Here is an 18,679-nt window from a genome sequence, read left to right on the forward strand (position 1 = left end):
GTATTGCAGGGCTTTATTCAGGAACCTAAAATGAGCCTCAAAAATGTCTATAGTCTGCTCTACTGCATTTCTTGTAGGTGACATAAGCCTCATTATAGCTGTTGAACCCCTCTGTCTTCAAAAGCCTTACTAAAGTCATAAGCCATGACTTCAGGGGATAACCCTGGTCACCAATCGTCACAACCGCTTCCTGGGTATCTGGTATTCGCATGCCGGATAAGAGGTTGGCAATGCATACTATTTACACATTAATAAAATGAAAGCCTTTCCTGTTCATAAAATTGGAGGGAGGGGGGTTGTTATCACATGGGGCTTTGAGTGGCACATATGTTCTGTCAATTGCTCCTTCTAACTGTGGGAACACTGCCAGACTATAAAAACTGTTTGTCTGGGTTCAATGGGAAGGAAATGAATTTCACCACTTTCCTGATCGAGCATCAATGCCCTTTTTGGTGCAGCGGTGAGCAGCTGCCTGACCAATGTAGCAAAGGTCACCTGATGCTACTTGGAAGGATCCAGTTGCAAAGAAATTCAAGGCAGTGGTGACTTTGACTGGTACAGACAATGTTGTTCTCCTGGTGAAAGTGGGCTGCAGGTCTTCAGCCGGTGGTTGACATATTTCCCCAGTAGCCTCTGAGGGAAAGTGCAGCCTTCTGAGACAATGATAGTTAGAAAATTAAGACTTTCTTGGTCTGTAAGCTCTGGGTATGTGCATGCAAGGAAGAGCCACATTTTGTGATGCCTCCCTCTACAAGCATCCAATCTAGCCTCTTCCACATCCTCACCCTCCACTTCGTGGCATAATGAAAGGAAATCCATGTCCCCAATGCAAGGCAGTACTTTGAACAGAACTTACTAAAACTAGCAGCAAAAGTCCTGGCTGAACCTCCAAAGTACTAAAGAGTACTTCATTGGCTTTGAAGTGCTTTGTGAAAGGTGCTAAATGAATGCAAGTTCTTTCTTTAACATACAGCACAATTCCTAAGGCCTGAAAACTGAGGGACCCTGCTCAGCCGTCCGAAGTGTGGAGAGCAGGACTCCTCGCCAGCTATAAGAGGGAATGGGACCCTGTCCCAAATCTGGGGGATGGGGGTCATTTACATAATTGGAGCAATTGGGTCAGACAGGTGGCCTCCTAGACTGCCCGGTGGAAAATTGGAATGGCACCTTGCCACTCCAATGGGGGAGCCAAACGACTGAAGGGGTCAGTGCAATTTTCTTTGTTACTCGCTCTGCCTTCAAAGGTAATTAATATGGGAAGAATTCTGGCGGCCTTTCAAAGGTCAAGTACCAAACTCAAGCTAGTTCTCAGCTGGCGTGGCTTTCACTGGGCCTAAGGAGGAATTAATGGATAGAATTGCAAGAGCAACTTAGGCATGTCCCCAGACATTCCTCATTAGACATAATGGGGTGAGCGGAAGACTCATCCTCTCACTGCTGATCGGAATTTTGAGATTAATTACGTGGGGCGGAAACCTGGCAGATATGGGACCCACCCCATAATACAGTCCCCCCCCCCCCCCACCCCCTGCCCAGTCGCAAAGTTGTAAGGCAAAAACGTAGATTTCATGGTACCAAGTTGTACTAAATAAGGCAAAGAGGATTACAGCTAGAAAGTGAAATATCAATACAACTTTAAATCCATAAAATGTTTCTGTAGCTGTATCACAGTTTAACACTTGCTAACTCTCTTTCCAGACTGTTGGAGAGGCTCCTATTTTCACAGAAAAAGTTGTATTCCGCTTGGCACCATGGATTATGACTCCTAATACACTGGCTCCTGAGGAAGTGTTTGTGTGCAGGTAAGAGGCTGTTGCTTAGTGACTGATTTTCCAAGTAGATACATTACCAAGTTCCCTAAGCAGGCCTAGGTGTCTGTTTGCTAAAGCTGCCAGCTGCAGTTTGGTCAAAAGAACCACTGTTTTGCTGTTGCTGTAATGGAAACCTGACACTGATCATTGTGTTTATGCTGAGTGTGCTTCCTGTTGGCTGAGCTGGTGATGACATTGGGGCAGTCATGGGGGAGTCTGTGACTAGGTGTAATCCCTATCACATGATTAGGGGCCTGATTCAGCAGGGAATTCAGTGACTGACTACCCAGCAGTTTTATCAACAATCAATTATTACATCCTCCAAATCTAGATTATAGTCCTATTAGTCTAATGTCTGTTGAGTATGTTACTAGAATCTGTTATTGGGGAGAGTGACTGAGCACTTGGACAAATATGAACTGATCAGAGAGAGCAAGCATGGATCTGTAAGGGGTAAATCATGTCTAACTAACCTAATTGAATTTTTGGGGCTAACATCATGGTAGATAAGGGAGCGTCTATGGATGTTATTTATATGGACTACCAGAAAGCATTCAATGATTTTCCAAACAAGAGATTAGCAGCAAAAATGAGTGCACAAAATTAGAGGCAACCTATTGACATGGGTAGGGAATTGGTTAGGAAGTAGGAGACAGAGTGTGGGACTAATGGGTATGTACTCCAATTGGCAGGATGTGATTAGTGGTGCCTCTGTTTTCCCCAGGATCTGTACTGAGGCCTCATCTTTTCACTATATCAATAACTTGGATGAAGAAATAGAGAGCCATATATCCAAGTTTGCTGATGACACTAAGTTAGGCAGCACAGTAAATAGTATAGATGGGAGCAGAAAGTTGCAAAGAGACATTGGTAGGTTAAATGAATGGACAAAACTGTGGCAAATGGAGTTCAATGTGGGGGAGTGTGAGGTCATCCACTTTGGACCAAAGAAAAATAGATGAGTATTTTCTAAATGGTGAGAAGCTAGGAACTGTGAACAGAGAGATTTAGGGGTCCATGTACAGAAATCACTAAAAAGGTAGTGGACAGATACAAAAAAAATTAAAAAGGCTAATGGAATGTTAGCCTTTATTTCAAAAAGGCTAGATTACAAAAGGGTGAAAGTTATGCTACAATTGTATAAAGCTCTGGTTACACTTCTAGAGTACTGCATTCAGTTCTGGGTACCTCAGGGAGGACATAATGGCCTTGGAGGCTGCAGCGCAGATTCACCAGAATGATGCCAGGGCTAAAAGGGTTAAAATACAAGGGCAGGTTGCATAGACTTAGCTTGTATTTCCTAGAGTATAGAAGATTAATGGGTGATCTAATTCAGCTGTTCCACTCTCTGGAATTTCATTTTTCCTTAGTGTAAAAAATAATGAAAAATTCCTGAAGGAATTCACAGCTGTGGTGGAAAAAGCAAAGTGCAAGCTGACAATTTGTTCGGAGTATGTGAATCGCAACGATCGCTGGATACAGGTAAAACAATGAATTCCTAAAATTCCAGTCTGCAGTAACACTGAGCCTACATAAAAGGTGAGTTCTGTAGTGACCATCACCTCCACAGACAGAACAGGTATTATTCCTAGAGTATGGCCTCAGGTATGCTATAAAGGTCACAGACAGCATCTTTTGGGAAACAGAATCTTCTTATACATTGTTGCTCACATAGCTGCAGGAAAGAGCTCCTTGCTTGGTAGTGTCTGCTTTCTGGATAATTCTTTACCCTCCTCAGTCTGCTCTGATGCAGCTATGTGCTCTGATGCAGCTATGTCCTCTGTTCCAGTATTTCCACCTCCTCTCCCTTTACATTTAAGAATACCAAGCATAATATGAATAAGCTCTCAATCAACCAGGGCATATTAACCTCCATTTAAAAGAGGCAGGTTAGACCCCTTTAAATCCTCCCAAGCAAAAGCCACGGCTTCAGTCCTCTGGAAATAAACACATTAAAATAACAACAGGAACCTCCCCAGAGGATTATGATTCAATACCTGACTAAAATATGGCGCCAGCCTGGTTAATCCACTGCTATTTATTCACAGGCCTTCAGTCCAACATAGTTAGAGGCGTAATGACATCATCCAGCCTTATTTGCATGTCCTCCGCTCTGATTGGGGGAACCTGCGCCGCGCACCTGGGGGTGGGACAATGCGTGGGCGGAGCATCTTTGAGTCACATTGCGGCCCTGGTCGCCAATTCTTGGGCGGGAGGGGGCTGGAATATCCAGGCTCTTAAGTCTTTAATCCATTTTGTTAAAGTACAAATATTACCGAGTCCAGAGTTTCAGAAAGCAGAGCAATTTTGAAGTTATTCTCAAACATAAATAAAATGAAATAACACGTTATAGGGTTAGTGCAGTCCATGGCCACTTTCACTCATAAGTTACTTTCATTCTCAGTTACAAGGATTTATGAAACCGCACTTAAAGTTGATGTTCTAAAATTGTGAACTTTATATAAATAATTCCTGATTCTAACCTGAATTTTCACAGTCCAATCCCATTAACACCAGGAAAACACAGATGCTGGGATTTACGTTAACCTAATTAACTAAACTCGTTTCCTAGGGATAAAGAAGCAAGCGACCATTTGAAATAAACACAGTCTCTTATTCTTTAACTCTTGTTTGGAAGAACGCTGGTGGTATTCACTAAAATTTGTGAGAATTGTAAATCAAAAAGGGAGCTGTTCAAGGTTTTGGGTGGTGCAGATAGGTTAAAAAATTGGCCTTTCATCAAGTAAGTTGGATTTAAATCGACTCCCTGTGACTGCTGGCTATAAAGGGCCTGTGTGAAATTAATTTGGGCAATCTCAATCCAGTTCCGAATAGATATGGACCCACAATACAAAACTGCACTCACCTGGTATTTGTTAACATGAAATTAGCAATCTCACTTAGAGGGCCATGGAATGGTTAGAAAGCAGGATGCACTTGAGTTTGGGGCTGAGGCAGATTGTTGGGGAAGTAGCTTTAAAATAAACAGATTAATATCTGTTAAAATAGCGGAAAGAGGAATGTCATAACAAAAGTTTTAAATGTTCGTGTGCTAATATCGGCAACAACAATTCTTAGGCTTAAATGATTTCAGCTGTTTCCTTAGGAACATAGTTTCAAGTTACTAGTCAGAAGTAAAACTAAGAGGACCAACTATCTTCTCGGGCTTACACCCGAGCAAACAGCACGTCGAATGTCCGCTCCACCTGGACTTTCCCAACATGCACGTATTTCTGGTCAGGGGTCATTTACATGCACTAGGTGTGTCCGGGTATGCATAGCATCTGCTTTTGGGTGCACGTCTACAATGCCTGAGGAGGCTGGAGGTGGGGAAGCAGGAGGCCATGACCCAATGCAGGGTTTGTATGACACTGTTTCTTTTGCACGCCATCATATATGCTCTCACGTACGAACACACAAGCTGACATACATACGCAGCACCATGCCACCTGCTTCCTTAGGCAGATCTACAGTAAGTTGTTCTCAGGCAACTGGTAGGAAAAAGAGACTTTGTCCCTGCAGCTATGGCACACAAACGTGAGCAGGATTCTCCCTGGACCAGACACCAAGCACCTCACCTTGCACTACTTCATTGCATAGGGTGAAGTTGCCTCCCTTCTCAGTTGGTGATCCCAAGGATCCAGATTTCCAGAGCCCAGCTTTTAAAAGGTGAATGCTTTCAGAGCATAAGAGGTTGTTTAAGTCATTAGAGTATCTCTTTGTAACTTTCAGTACATAGCAGCAAATGTGGAGGAGTCCATAATATGTGTGAGGTGTTCAAGCACGGCATGAAAAGAATATAGCTTTGGGAGGAGTGGCAACAGCAGGGCCACCTGCATCACAGCCCCTCACGACAGAGGCCGCTTTGAATACTTTAAGATGGACCATCAGTCTGACAGAGTTGGAGAGCCACTAGAACAGACAGTCAAGCATAGCATATGCTGTTAGTAAGAGGACAGGCTGTAGAATCATAGAAAATAGGTGCAAGAATAGGCCATTCGGCCCTTCGGGCCTGCTCCGCCATTCAAAATGGTCATGGCAGATCGTCTAACTTAGTACCCTGTTCCCGCTTTTTCCCCATATTCCTTTAGCATTAAGAAATATATCTAACTCCTTCTTGAATATATTTAATGACTTGGCCTCCACTAGTTGGGACAGAGACACTTCACCTTTTGATTAATAAATTATTTGTGTGCATCAATGGTTGAGTCAGCAGTTTTATTCCAAATGTGAGTATCAGAAATGTGTAGACAAGAGGAATTGTGTTGATGGGGGAGGAGGAGGGTGGGGATCTTTTTTTTTCCCAAGAGGAGTGGGAAGTTGTATTTGGAGTGGCAAGACCTTTCTGCCAGCTCTCAAAGGGCCTTGTGGGACTACCTCCTTGTCTTCTTCAACATCCTCATTCTCATTCAATAGCTGCTCTTTTGTAGGTTCATGCTGCAGCTCCTTCAGGTGGATGCCTCTCTTATTGACCAGGTTAAGGAAAATGCAACACACCAGTGATGGGGAAAACTTTTTCTGGATGGTACATCAGAATGCCTCCCTAACCTGTCCAGGCATTTGTAACACTGCTTAAGGTACCCATCATATTCTCAATTATGGCACTAGTGAAGCCATGGACCTCCCTACACTGGCATTTGGCTGGGTTGTGGGATCATGAGCCAAAGCAGCAGCGGCTATCGCTGATCCCCCAGGAGCCAGCTTTTCATTCACTGAGGATCGGCAAAGACAGGTGGTATTGAAGATTGCCATTAAAATGAAGGCACCATAAGTGCAGCCTGGAAATTCGGCAGTAACCTGCAATGTGATGTTGATGATCTCTCATAAGCCGCACATTGATGGAATAGAAGTCCTTGCAATTCATGTAGGGGACTCTACTTTCAGCAGGATCCTGAAGGGCTACACGGGTATCATCAACTACCCTCAATTTTGGGAAGTCCTGTCACTTGGAAGAAGCCCATGGCCTGAGCTTGTTGTCCCTGGAGCTCCAGGGGGAACTTGATGTATTGGTTGGCTCTTTGGAACAAAGCATTAGTGAGAAAATCAATATGGTTTCCTTACAACTTCTGTCTACAGTACACCCCAAGTTCACCAAGCTAGCAAAATCAAAGTCCATAAATACCAGAGCAAACGTGGGACGATTTTCATCCCCATTTTTGGGCGAAAATGGGCCACAAATTGCAACGCAGCACCTAGCACTGCCATCTGGGCCTCCGCCATTTTGGTGGGGGTCCTTCATATATGATATCCAGGCCGCACCTCATTAGCCGGTGCAAATAAGGGTCCTATTACATACATAGGACCCCAATGCAATTTGGACTCCACTGGGCAGAGTGTGTGCTGTGCAAGCCCCACCCAGTGGAACTATATGTGGAGCGGCCTAACCAGTGGTCCTTAAAGAGACCTCTGGAACCCACTCAAAGATATAATTTTTGAATATTTGTGGAGCCAGGAGGAGCATGAATAATCTTCCTAGCCCCACAAAAATTGTCCTTCCTTTAACAGAATTCAGCTTTCAGCGCCTGCCTTCCAACCAATGGAATTGGACACATGAAAATTTACCCCTTGAAACTTTTTCAGTTTGCAGAGTCGAGGAATGCCAAGTTTAAATGGAGGAAGCTTGCCTTTTACTGATAGCCAGCAGAAATGGAGGAATGCTGGTCACAGGTGGTTGTGACATCCTCCTGCTGGTGCTCTAAAGCACACCCCACCCAGGTATCACTGCAGTGGCATCCTCCCTCATTATCCCTCTCTTTACCCATCCACTTATCTGTGTTTTACACCTATCCCCCACTGCATCTATAGAATCTGTCTGCTTGTCTATACCTTTCGTCTCTCCTCTTCTCTCTCACATTTTTCCAATCCTATCGTCTCTTTTTTTTTTTGCCTCACTTTTTGTTTCTTTGTCTTTTTCCACCTTGTCTTGAGGGATAGCCAAACTGACCTTTCTCTTTCTTTCAGGATGAAATTGAACTCGGTTACACGGAGGCCCCTCACAAATACTTCCCTGTTGTATTGGATTCTCCTCGAGATCGTGGACTGAGCAAGTTTCCCTACCAAAAACTCCTGGTGAGACACAATGGGGGGAATTTTAACCCCCCATGATGGGTGGGAGAGGTTGGGGGGTGGTTAAAAATTAAAAATCGCCTCTCGTGGCGGAACAGTTCATTATAATATTTAAATCAGGCTCCCACAATACAGTTGGGAGTCTGATTTAAATTTAACGCTGGCCGGCCAGGTTTCTCAGAGCTCGGGAAACCCGGCAGCTAAATGGAGACGGGAACAGCTGGATCAAGCAGGTAAATGCTTTTTATAGCACTGCTTTTGAGCCAGGAGGAGCAGGAATGCTTCCCCTGGCCCCAGCGAACCTTCTGCTGCGATTGGCCAACCCACCCCCCTGCCCCTGCGATCCCAAGCCTTCTGCCCCATGATCTTTTCCTCCTTTGTGATTGCCGATCCGACTCCTCCTTATGCCCAGCGATCTTTGCTGACCACCTCCCCCCCCCCCCCCCAACCTTAAACATCGGGCCCAATGTTTCTGTGGTGTGTGACTTTAGTATACATTTTTATCCCTTCAGTCTTCTCCTCACTTCCAAGATGCTGACTCTTGTTGGGATCGTGCACCCTGCTTGTATGTTACCAAGTAGTCATTCCCCATTTGTGACCCTAGGTAGTGAATGTTAGCAGGCTATTTTACAGTGAGGTACACCATAGCCTCACCCGATCATATCCTCAGTTGATAGGGTTGCCGTATTCCTGGAGGTTTCATCACATGGCTTCCCACCTCCAACCACTCCGCCCCCATGCTACCACCATTGGTCGCCCAACACATCCATCCTTGCAACGCAATGCCTTCCCACACAGATTGGAAAGTGAACAGAGGCTTCCTTATCTGAATGCATGATCAGCGTTTTTCTCTTCTCCCATATTTTTATAACTAATAAACGAAAGCTTTCAAAGAAAATGAAAAAAGCACATATTATTTAATGCCCCTAAGATTTTTCGCCCAAGTTGCTTGCAGCAGTATTAAGGAGATTAATATTTAATTCCTGGAAGGTTGGCAACTCTATCAGTTGACTTTCATATGGGGGTTCACTTTCCAGAGGGGGATCACTGGATAATCATCAGGAGTGCTTGATGGGAGAGTAGAGAACTCCACTCTGCATCTAGCCTGTGCTGAACATGACTTGGGAGTGCTAAATAGGGATAATGCAGGGTCCTTTACATCTGGACTATCCTATGCCTGATCTGAGTGTGCTTAATGCTGTTAATGGGGGTAAAAAAGTGAAAAAAATTCCATTCCTTTCACCTTGATGAACACAAAAAATTCATCAAAAATTTATTTTTAATTAAATTTGTTGACTTGAATCTCATCTTTGACTCTGTTGTATAATTTGTCCAGGGCCCAGATTTTGGACATGTAACCAGAACATCTGATGAGGTCAACAGCCTGGACTCCTTTGGGAATTTGGAGGTCAGCCCTCCAGTGACCGTGAAAGGAAAAAAATATCCAATGGGAAGGATTATCATCGGAAGCGCTTTTCCCACGTAAAGTTATTTTATTAATTTTGGGGGAGGGAGACCAAGGTGAAGGGTTCTCCCCCCATCTCTCCTGGGGTGTATTTCTCAGGTGCCAGCCACCCTCCAGTACCTTGCCCTAGTGACTATTCTTCATCTGTGAGCCTAGATGGTGAGAGCCAGCAAGCTCTTTGATGTGCCCTAGTGTGACCCCTCTATGTCCTTTATTTTTCTAAGTTCAGTCTTACAACAAGCATTTCTATTTTTTGAAGATACTTTTAATTGGACAAACATGAAACTCAATCAGCCTTTAAATCCAACATGGAATCACAATTGTCGGCCTGTAGTTTTCTCTCTGGTACCAGTTTCCCTGTGCAATGAAGTGTATTTTGTGCTTAAGTGCCCTGTCCAAATGCTGGAAATACACAGGGGACCGGCCAGCAACTGAAGGAAGAGGTTATCTACACACTGACTGTAGCAGCTTTTTCCAACTTTTAAAAAAAAAACTGCTCACAGGTTTTATAACCATTAGCTGAAGGAGTTATCCTCCCCTTCCTTTTTCTGATGGCTCTGCTTTGTTTCCAGAATTTTCTTCTTTTTAACTTCAGATTTCCAGTATGTGTAGTTTTTTTCTCTCTTTGACTCGCAGCACCATGGATTGCTCTACTTCAGAGCTGGCTATCGCTAACTCATTTAACGCAGGCAAACCTTAGACTGCCCTGGACTATCACTTAGACCCATCTACTCAGTCAATTTCAGTTTAGTTTGAGCTGGTTGAAGCGAGGACCTCCAGAAGTTCCTTGGGTTGTAACTGTAACAGATCGCGCCCATCAGCACCCTCTATCACTAACCCTGCCGGGGCACCTCCTTAGCATGGGGCAGTCAGGCTCAACCACCATTTAGGTGAATCTCTGTCATCCACCTGTCCCATGGCCACTGAAGCCCCAGCATTGCTCCACCTGTGCGGGGCGGGTGGGTGGGGTAGTGGCTGAGTCACCCAGGTTCCTCCCCAATCTCGGCAAATCTTCTATTAGGTCCCTGAGCAAGGGGGCCCGATCAGGTGCATTCTTTTTTAAAAATTCATCACTTTGGGGGTTTAGGCCACTTGTCTGGCCTGTACCCCACCATTGACCTCATGGAGGCCGGTACGTTTCCACTCATTGAGCTTACCGGTCGTCACTCAAATGCTGGGTTCCAACTGTGGATCAAAAGTGGGAACTTTTGGCTTAGTGGAGTTCTCATCCCTGGCCCCGCCCTTGCCTGTTATTTGTATTGAGCGGCAGAAAGAAGTCCTGTTTATGACAAAGCATTGAGGAAATTCCCCAACTGCACAATTTCCCTGGGCTTCCACTAGAGTTACAGTGGGAGATTGGTGGAACCCTTGAAGAAATTCAAGGCCCAAATTTGGAAAAAAAAAATTCGGGCATCCCTGCCCTGTTTGTCCAGTGCCTCTCCGCCTCCTCCCTTGCCCTCCTACCTACGCAGAGAAAGTATCCAGCACATAACGGGCAGCTAGCAGCCCATTATTGCTTGCTGGCACTCAAACGCATGGTACTGATGCTCCCAGTGTGTCATGAAATGATCCCGCAGCACCAGTAAATTATGCAAATGATCTGATCTCGTTTTATATGGTGAGGTTGGCCCATTTGTGCACAATGCATATAGCACCTGTGACACACCTGCATTAATATGTGTTGCATGTGTAGCATTATCGATCCCCTAAGTTTTTGTTTTGTGGCTTAGATCTGCCCTGGTATTTGCTGAGGATCTGCAGTCTTGATCAGGTCAAAGCTACTGATTGCAGACTGGTATAGACGTCCTTGTGAAACTGCAGGGAAAATTGGTAAAGAACTTAAGTGAGCAATAATCATGATAGAATTGAATTCATTCAAAGTAGAGAAGATCCAACAGGTTTGGCTCTCTGGCCTGAGTTTGTTCTCATTCCTAGATCTAGGTTTTGGTGTTAATTTGAAACAGCAGAGGCCAAAGACTCAGAAGTTTGAAACTTTTGTTCTTCAAACCTTGAAGATTTTTAAAAGTGAAAGTACGTATTTTTTTATTATTATTGCTCTAGGACGTCTGATGGGAGAAACATGTCTAAGGTCGTGCGGGACTTCCTGTATGCTCAGAAAGTGCAGTCTCCTATTGAGCTTTTCTCTGACTGGTTGGCCGTAGGTCATGTGGATGAGTTCATGACCTTTGTTCCAGCCCCTGACAGAAAGGTAACCAATTACATTCTACCATGTGACCAGGATCAGACTTATTTATTTTGTTGTTGGTATATTCTGAAAGTCTGTGATTAGAGATAATAGGGGTAAACTTCCATGGGGGTGGGGGAGAGGAAGGGGTTCTTCCAATGTAACTTTGGCAGAAGATCTACAGAAACGGTGTATACAGAATTTACGTGGTTTCTGCAGGGTTTTCGCAGATCTTAAGCCGATGTTATGGTGGGCGATCAGGAGAACCCCCATGGAAATTCAACCCCAGTGACACTGACAACAGAGACAGGAAATGTAAATTATGAAAAGCAGACACTGAATTGTGTCTTTGTTACACAAGATAAGGGCTCATGGGGTTGGGGATAATATATTAGCATGGATTGAGGATTGGTTAACAGGCAGAAAACAGAGTAGAGATAAACGGATCATTTTCAGGTTGGCAGACTGTAACTAATGGGGTGCCGCAAGGATCAGTGCTTGGGCCTCAGCTATTTACAATTTATATTAATGACTTGGATGAAGGGACCGAGTGTAATGTATCCAAATTTGCTGACGATACAAAGTTAAGTGGGAAAGTAAGCTGTGAGGAGGACTGAGTCTGCACAGAAATAGACAGGTTAAGTGAGTGGGCAAGAAGGTGGCAGATGGAATATAATGTGGGAAATGTGAGGTTATTCACTTTGGTAGGAAGAATAGGTAAACAGAATATTTTTTAAATGGTGAGAAACTATTAAATGTTGGTGTTGAGAGATTTGGGTGTCCTTGTATATGAAACACAAAGTTAACATGCAGGTACAGCAAGCAATTAGGAAGGCAAATGGTACGTTGGCCTTTATTGCAAGGGGATTGGAGTATAAGAGTAAGGAAGACTTGCTACAATTGCACAGGGCTTTGGTGAGACCATACCTGGAGTACTGTGTACAGTTTCGGCCTCCTTACCTAAGGATGGATATACTTGCCACTAGATTGATTCCTGGGATGAGAGGGTTGTCCTGTGAGGAGTGATTGAGTAGAATGGGTCTATATTCCCTAGAGGTTAGAAGAATGTGAGGTGATCTCACTGAAGCATATAAAATTCTTAGAGGTCTTGACAGGATAGATGCTCAGGCTGTTTCCCCTAGCTGGAGAGTCTGGAACTAGGGGGCATAGTTTCAGGATAAGGGATCGGCCATTTAGGACTGAGATCACGAGAAATTTCTTCACTCAGAGGGTGATGAATCTTTGGTATTCTCTACCCCAGAGGACTGTGGATGCTCAGTCGTTGGGTATATTCAAGGCTGAGGTCGATAGACTTTTGGACTCTAAGGGAATCAAGGGATATGGGGATCGGGTGGGAAAGTGGAGTTGAAGTCGAAGATCTTATTAAATGGCAGAGCAGGCTTGAGGGACCGTATGGCCTACTCCTGCTCCTATTTCTTATATTCTTAACCTGAGGCCTGGGGCAACTGGAACAGGAACTAAAAGGGGTTCCATTGGATTCCTCTTCTCAGCTCTTCCATGTTTATATTTGAGCTGGTTAAGGCAGAGTGTAGCTGATCCATAGCTAGACCCTGCTTCATGGTTCTCCCTACATGATCCCCCAGCCTGTCAAAGTGACAAGAGATAGCCTGTTCCACTCTCGCAACCCAGGCTTCTTTGGCAGCAGACTGCTCATTTGTACTCTATTTCTCACCCACTGCATGCCCCTCTATCTCACTATCTAAATTTCCTGGGGTATATGTATTTGGGGTATATGTATTTGAGCTGGTGCTTGGGAGGAAGGTGAGTGAAGGCACGGCCACCAATGGTGGGACGAGGGAGGGGGGATGCACAAGAGGCCAGAGATGGAAAAGTTGATGTAGCTCACCAGAGGCCCAAACCATTTTCATGATCCAGCTTCATTAGAACAATATTGGGGAGCTGCCAGCACTGAATGAACATCATTGACAAAGCTGGTTAGGAACATTTTTCTGGGCGTACTGCAGAAGTTGCTTTAAGGACCGTTGGTTCATCCGCACCATGCTCAGATTTACTGGGAAATTCCTGAGGCGTTGGTGTAGGGGTGTGAAGAGAAGCCATTGGTAAGACATGGTCTGGCTACTATTGGATAGGTAAGATTGGAACCAAGCAAGGGCAGTCCCACCAAGCTGGGCAACAGAGGAGAGGTGTTGGAGAATGATGATGTGATCGATTGTGTCAAAGGCTGCAGTAAGGTCGAGGAGGATAAGGAGGGATCATGATGGCCAATCCCTGGTCGGGAGAGAAGTTAGAGGAATGGCCTTCCCCCACTACTACTTCATACGAATGCAGGGAGAAAAAAGACAAGGCAACACAGTGGATCGGTCAGTCAGGATGCACTGCTGACAGAAAGTCAGTGTTCGAGTATCAATATTTGCCCTGTGTTCCTGCAGGGTTTTCGGCTTCTCCTGGTCAGTCCCGATGCTTGCTGCAAGTTGTTCATGAAGCTACAACAAGAGGGTCATGGGGAAGCCCAAATGTTTCAAGGTGAGTTTCTGACCAGTTGTACTATTTCAGTAGTAGACAAGTCAAACCCAATTTCTTCCTTACTCAGAGTTTAAAGTGACAATGTCCACCATGCAAAATGTGTGCTCTCTGCTGGTGAAATGAACATGGGTCTCCCTTGAATATGTTCTTATTTGATACATTACATGATTATGAATAGAAATAGCAAGCCATTGTAGTTATTTCTATATATAATCATGTAATGTTGGCAAGGGGAGGACCCAAAAGTAAAAGATACACATGGGTTTGTGGCTTTGATTCCCTGTATACGTTAATGGTCATAATCAGATGGAGGACATGCAGAGTGGAGACCAGGAGCCTTCCCACAGGCAGACCACTTTCCAGGCACCCCTCATGAGCCAGTATGTGCTCAGGTGTTCTTTCATTGAGAGGGCTGATAAACAGAAATAGCAAAAACAAGGACAGAATGACTCTAAGGAAGATTGTACACTATCAGGAACAAGGAGGTGGACAGCAGATCACTAATGGGTGGAATTGTTAGTCTCACAAGCCACAATTTAAAGTTAATGAGGAGATATTCAAGGAGCCAGCTGAGTAAGAAACAGTAATAATGCTTTTGTGTTTCACAACCAGGTCTAATGAGAAAATTGGTCACAATTAATGAAATCCTAAGCAATCAAAAACTGCTTGAAGATAATGCTTATGTACAGGTGAGTCAATAGAATAATATAATAATGTAGTGTAATTGTGTTCTTGTGCAAAAAATTATTGCATAAATATTTCAATTTCTGTCTGCCTTCCTCTCAGCAATGCATTGATTGGAACCGAGACATCTTAAAGATGGAATTGGGATTGGATGAAGATGATATTATTGATATTCCTGTGTTATTTGAGTTGCACAAGACTTACCAAGCAGCAGAAGCATTCTTTCCAGATTTGGTAAGTGGAAACTGGTGACGGTGAGTGGCTTGGTCTCAGCATCTGCTTGCTGGTTGCTCAGAGGTGCATAAGAACAGCCATTAGAACCAACCCACCCCAGCTGGGAGATGTCTGGTCTCTGCTCAGCACCTCTGCAGGAATTGAACCTTGGCTCAGATAATTTACAAACATAATATGGGACCTATTTTGTGTGTCAACTATGAGAAATTAATTGTCAGAATGGGTATTTGTTTTATCTGCCGCCTCCTCCTCCACCTTCAGTTTTCTTTGTTCATTATCCACTTGATCATCATTCATCCTTTTCCTCCTCATCATATAATTTTTGTCCTCTGCTTTTGTCTTTCACTCATTTATCTTCCCTCTCTCTCTCTGTCTTTCTCTTTCTCGCTACCTTTTTTGTCTGTGTCCCTCTTATTTGCCTCATGCATCTTTCTCTTATCATTCCGACTGTTTGACAGTGCTAATGAGTAAAAGAACTCTTTCTTTCTGTGTCCCTTTAGGTGAACATGATAGTCCTCGGCAAACATCTGGGCATTCCAAAACCGTTTGGACCTCTGATAAATGGAAAATGTCCACTGGAATCTGCGGTACGCTCAGCACTAGAACCACTTGGCCTGGATTGTAACTTCATCGATGACTTTGCTGCTTACCATTTGTTGAGTGGAGAAGTTCACTGCGGCTCCAATGTTCGTCGGAAGTCATTTGCTTTGAAGTGGTGGAATATGGAGATGTAATTACCAGTTACAATTGCCATAAGTAACAAAACATTGCTTTAGTTTTCATTTTGCTTTTGCATAACCTTGATAACATGCAACCTGCTGACAATAGCGCCTAACAATACCCGGACATTGGCATGCAACCTGTGCTATTCAAACACCTCTGGCACTAAATTGGGCCTTGTAGCACCCGTTGTTTCGCGCTACATGGCCTCTCCGACATCCAAGATGGCGTCTTGGATGCAACACATGTTTTCAGCGTGATATACGCCAGACGCCATCTTGGTATAGGAGTTAGTGCAGGCGCAGATAACTAACGCTGGAATCATGTAAAATAGGGAGAAAATGGCTTCAATCAGCGTACAACGCTGATTTAAAGTGATCGACACCATTTTGGGACTTAATGCTCAACTCAACGCACAGTCTTAACCCCGACCATCTGAACATGTCTTAGAGTGCCTGGAGGACCCCCCACCAGTGCTATTTAAAGGGACCATGCAGGATTTACAGGTTAATGGCTGGATTACTGCCTCTGGCTGCCGAGACATTTGTAACTGTTTTTGGAGGTCTCCTGCACTTGAATACTAGGATGCGGGGACGTAGCCTAACATTTAGAGCCAGAGTGAAGTTAGGAAATGCTTCTACACGCAAAGGGTGGGAGATGTTTGGAACGCTCTTCTGCAGATGGCAGTTGATGCGAGCTCACTTGTGAAAGTTAAATCTGAGATTGATAGATCTCTGTGAACCAAGGATATTAAGGGATATGGGGCTAAGGTGGGTATATGGAGTTAGGTCACAAGTCCTCCATGATCTCATTGAATGGCAGAACAGGTTCAAGGGGCTAAATGCCACTGCTACTTGCTGCCTCTTGATATGCACCACCTTCTCCTGCATGAAAGTGGGACGTGTGTCTAGGTGATGTGCCTGTCGTGGTTGAATAGCTGCCAGTGTGTGTGGCCTGTGAGTTGTGGGTGGGCGGCTTGAAACAGTGGTGATGTATAAGGGTGAGAGGAAGCACCTGGTTGGAAGAGTTGAGTACTGATGGAAAGAGTTTGTTGGTATGTGGGGGATGGGGAGTGTAGTGCGTGATGCAGTTGGTAGGAGACGCCACTTGACAGTTGACCTCACTCACCTTGACCATTCATGTCAAAGCATTGAACTTCTTCCTGTACTGCATCCATGTTCATGATGCTGTGCGCCTGGCATTGACTTCATCCCCTGCTGCCTCTCTCTGCCTTTTGGGTGTATGTCTGGAGGGCCTCTTGCCACCCCCGCCCCCTCTGTGGATATAGGATGTCCCTCCTTCTGTCCACCTCTTGCACTAGAGACCTTGGTGCATCAGCAGAGAGCCTTGGTGCTTGCACTCTCACAGGCCTAGTACCAACTCAGATTGGCAGTTTGGTGAGGTCTGGTGTGCAGATTGTAGGATGTGGGATTTAATAGTGCGCAACCTTTATTCAATGTTTTAACATAACTCATCAGTGTGTAAACATAGGGATGGGACCTGCATTTGTGTTTTATGTGTGCGATGTGTGATCTCCGTGCAGACAGTAGACTGTTATTTTCAGCAAATAACAGGTACCAGCTACCCTTGAGATTTCTAAGGAACATCCTCCCTTTAAGAGATTGATTTCCCTCTGGTGGTGGAAAGTGCGAATTGCATTGATTCCACGTACAAGGCCTGGAATGGAATGCTGATTGTAGGTAAGTCCTCGGGTGGGCCGAAACTTGCGTCCTGACTGCACAGAGGTCATTGGGTGCGGGGTAATAGCACATCACACTTCCTACGCCCAAAAATGGCCCTTATCCAATTTTTTTTTCCCCCTCGGGTCCTATAGTCAGATCTCAACATCTGTATTTACTCAGTTTCCCTTACGAATGAGTTGAATTTTTAAGCCAAATAAAACTTGTTGCTGAAAGATGAATTGTTCTGATCTGGAATTTACATTCCTGTGGATGTCAACTCAGATGTTTGCCTTGCAAATGATGCCCATTTTAATGTATGATGTGGAGATGCCGGTGATGGACTGGGGTGGACAAATGTAAGGAATCTTACAACACCAGGTTATAGTCCAACGATTTTATTTTAAAATCACAAGCTTTCGGAGATTATCCCCTTCGTCAGGTGAATGAGTGAAAGATTCTCAAATCGCATATCTTAGGCTGGGACAGCATCACACCAATCAAAAGGTGTCGTTGTTGTTCAAACAGGCCAGTCACGGAGAACAGCACGTCCCAGTACACTGGATATACATTGTGTCAATTACACAGACAGAAAGAGAGAGAGAGAGAGAGAATATTAAAACACATAACTTTATTGTTTTAATATTCTCTCTCTCTCTCTCTGCCATTTGGGTCTCTTTGTGTCAATTACACAGACAGAATGTATATCCAGTGTACTGGGACGTGCTGTTCTCCGTGACTGGCCTGTTTGAACAACAACGACACCTTTTGATTAGTGTGATGCTGTCCCAGCCTAATATAAGATATGCGATTTGAGAATCTTTCACTCATTCACCTGACGAAGGGGATAATCTCCGAAAGCTTGTGATTTTAAAATAAAATTGTTGGACTATAACCTGGTGTTGTAGGATTCCTTACATTTTAATTTAAGCCAAGTAAACAACAGCAACTTGCATTTATATAGCACCATTAACACGTCACAAAACGCTTCACAGAGGTGTAATAAAAAACATAACAGCACAGGTTGCATGCCACAACGGGTATTGCTAATTTGTTTGAATACAGTAGATCCAGACAGCCTAGCTTTTACTGTCTTGAGAGGATGAACTATTGATTGAAAATTTTAACTGGAAAATTGCAATAATTTTTTTTTACATATCTTGATATCTCAGCTGAGCCTGATCCTGCCTTAATCCAACATCTCGTACATGCACAATTGTCACCAGGAGTCATTGAATGGGTGATTTACTCCTCCCTAACCCAGGGACACTGAAACCGATCATGGAGCCTTATTGCTGCCTTAGCTAAGATCAGCTAATTCAGCACAGAC

The 18,679-nt window shown here is 44.3% G+C and overlaps 1 protein-coding gene across 3 annotated transcripts in view; it reads left to right on the forward strand.

The window, feature by feature from the left end:
* Positions 1 to 17,778, forward strand: part of LOC137301126 (protein-arginine deiminase type-2-like) — a 44,860-nt gene extending 27,082 nt beyond the window's left edge. For all 3 annotated transcript variants that reach the window (XM_067970558.1, XM_067970557.1, XM_067970559.1), the window contains exons 9-17: positions 1,699 to 1,802; positions 3,182 to 3,293; positions 7,773 to 7,880; positions 9,214 to 9,359; positions 11,404 to 11,551; positions 13,939 to 14,032; positions 14,645 to 14,721; positions 14,819 to 14,950; positions 15,451 to 17,778. In XM_067970558.1, the coding sequence (XP_067826659.1) occupies positions 1,699 to 1,802; positions 3,182 to 3,293; positions 7,773 to 7,880; positions 9,214 to 9,359; positions 11,404 to 11,551; positions 13,939 to 14,032; positions 14,645 to 14,721; positions 14,819 to 14,950; positions 15,451 to 15,684 (1,155 nt within the window). In that variant the 3' untranslated portion in view covers positions 15,685 to 17,778. The remainder of the gene's footprint in view (positions 1 to 1,698; positions 1,803 to 3,181; positions 3,294 to 7,772; positions 7,881 to 9,213; positions 9,360 to 11,403; positions 11,552 to 13,938; positions 14,033 to 14,644; positions 14,722 to 14,818; positions 14,951 to 15,450) is intronic.
* Positions 17,779 to 18,679: the final 901 nt, after the last annotated feature.

This window comes from Heptranchias perlo, chromosome 32 (assembly GCF_035084215.1).
Source record: "Heptranchias perlo isolate sHepPer1 chromosome 32, sHepPer1.hap1, whole genome shotgun sequence".
NCBI lineage: Eukaryota > Metazoa > Chordata > Chondrichthyes > Hexanchiformes > Hexanchidae > Heptranchias > Heptranchias perlo.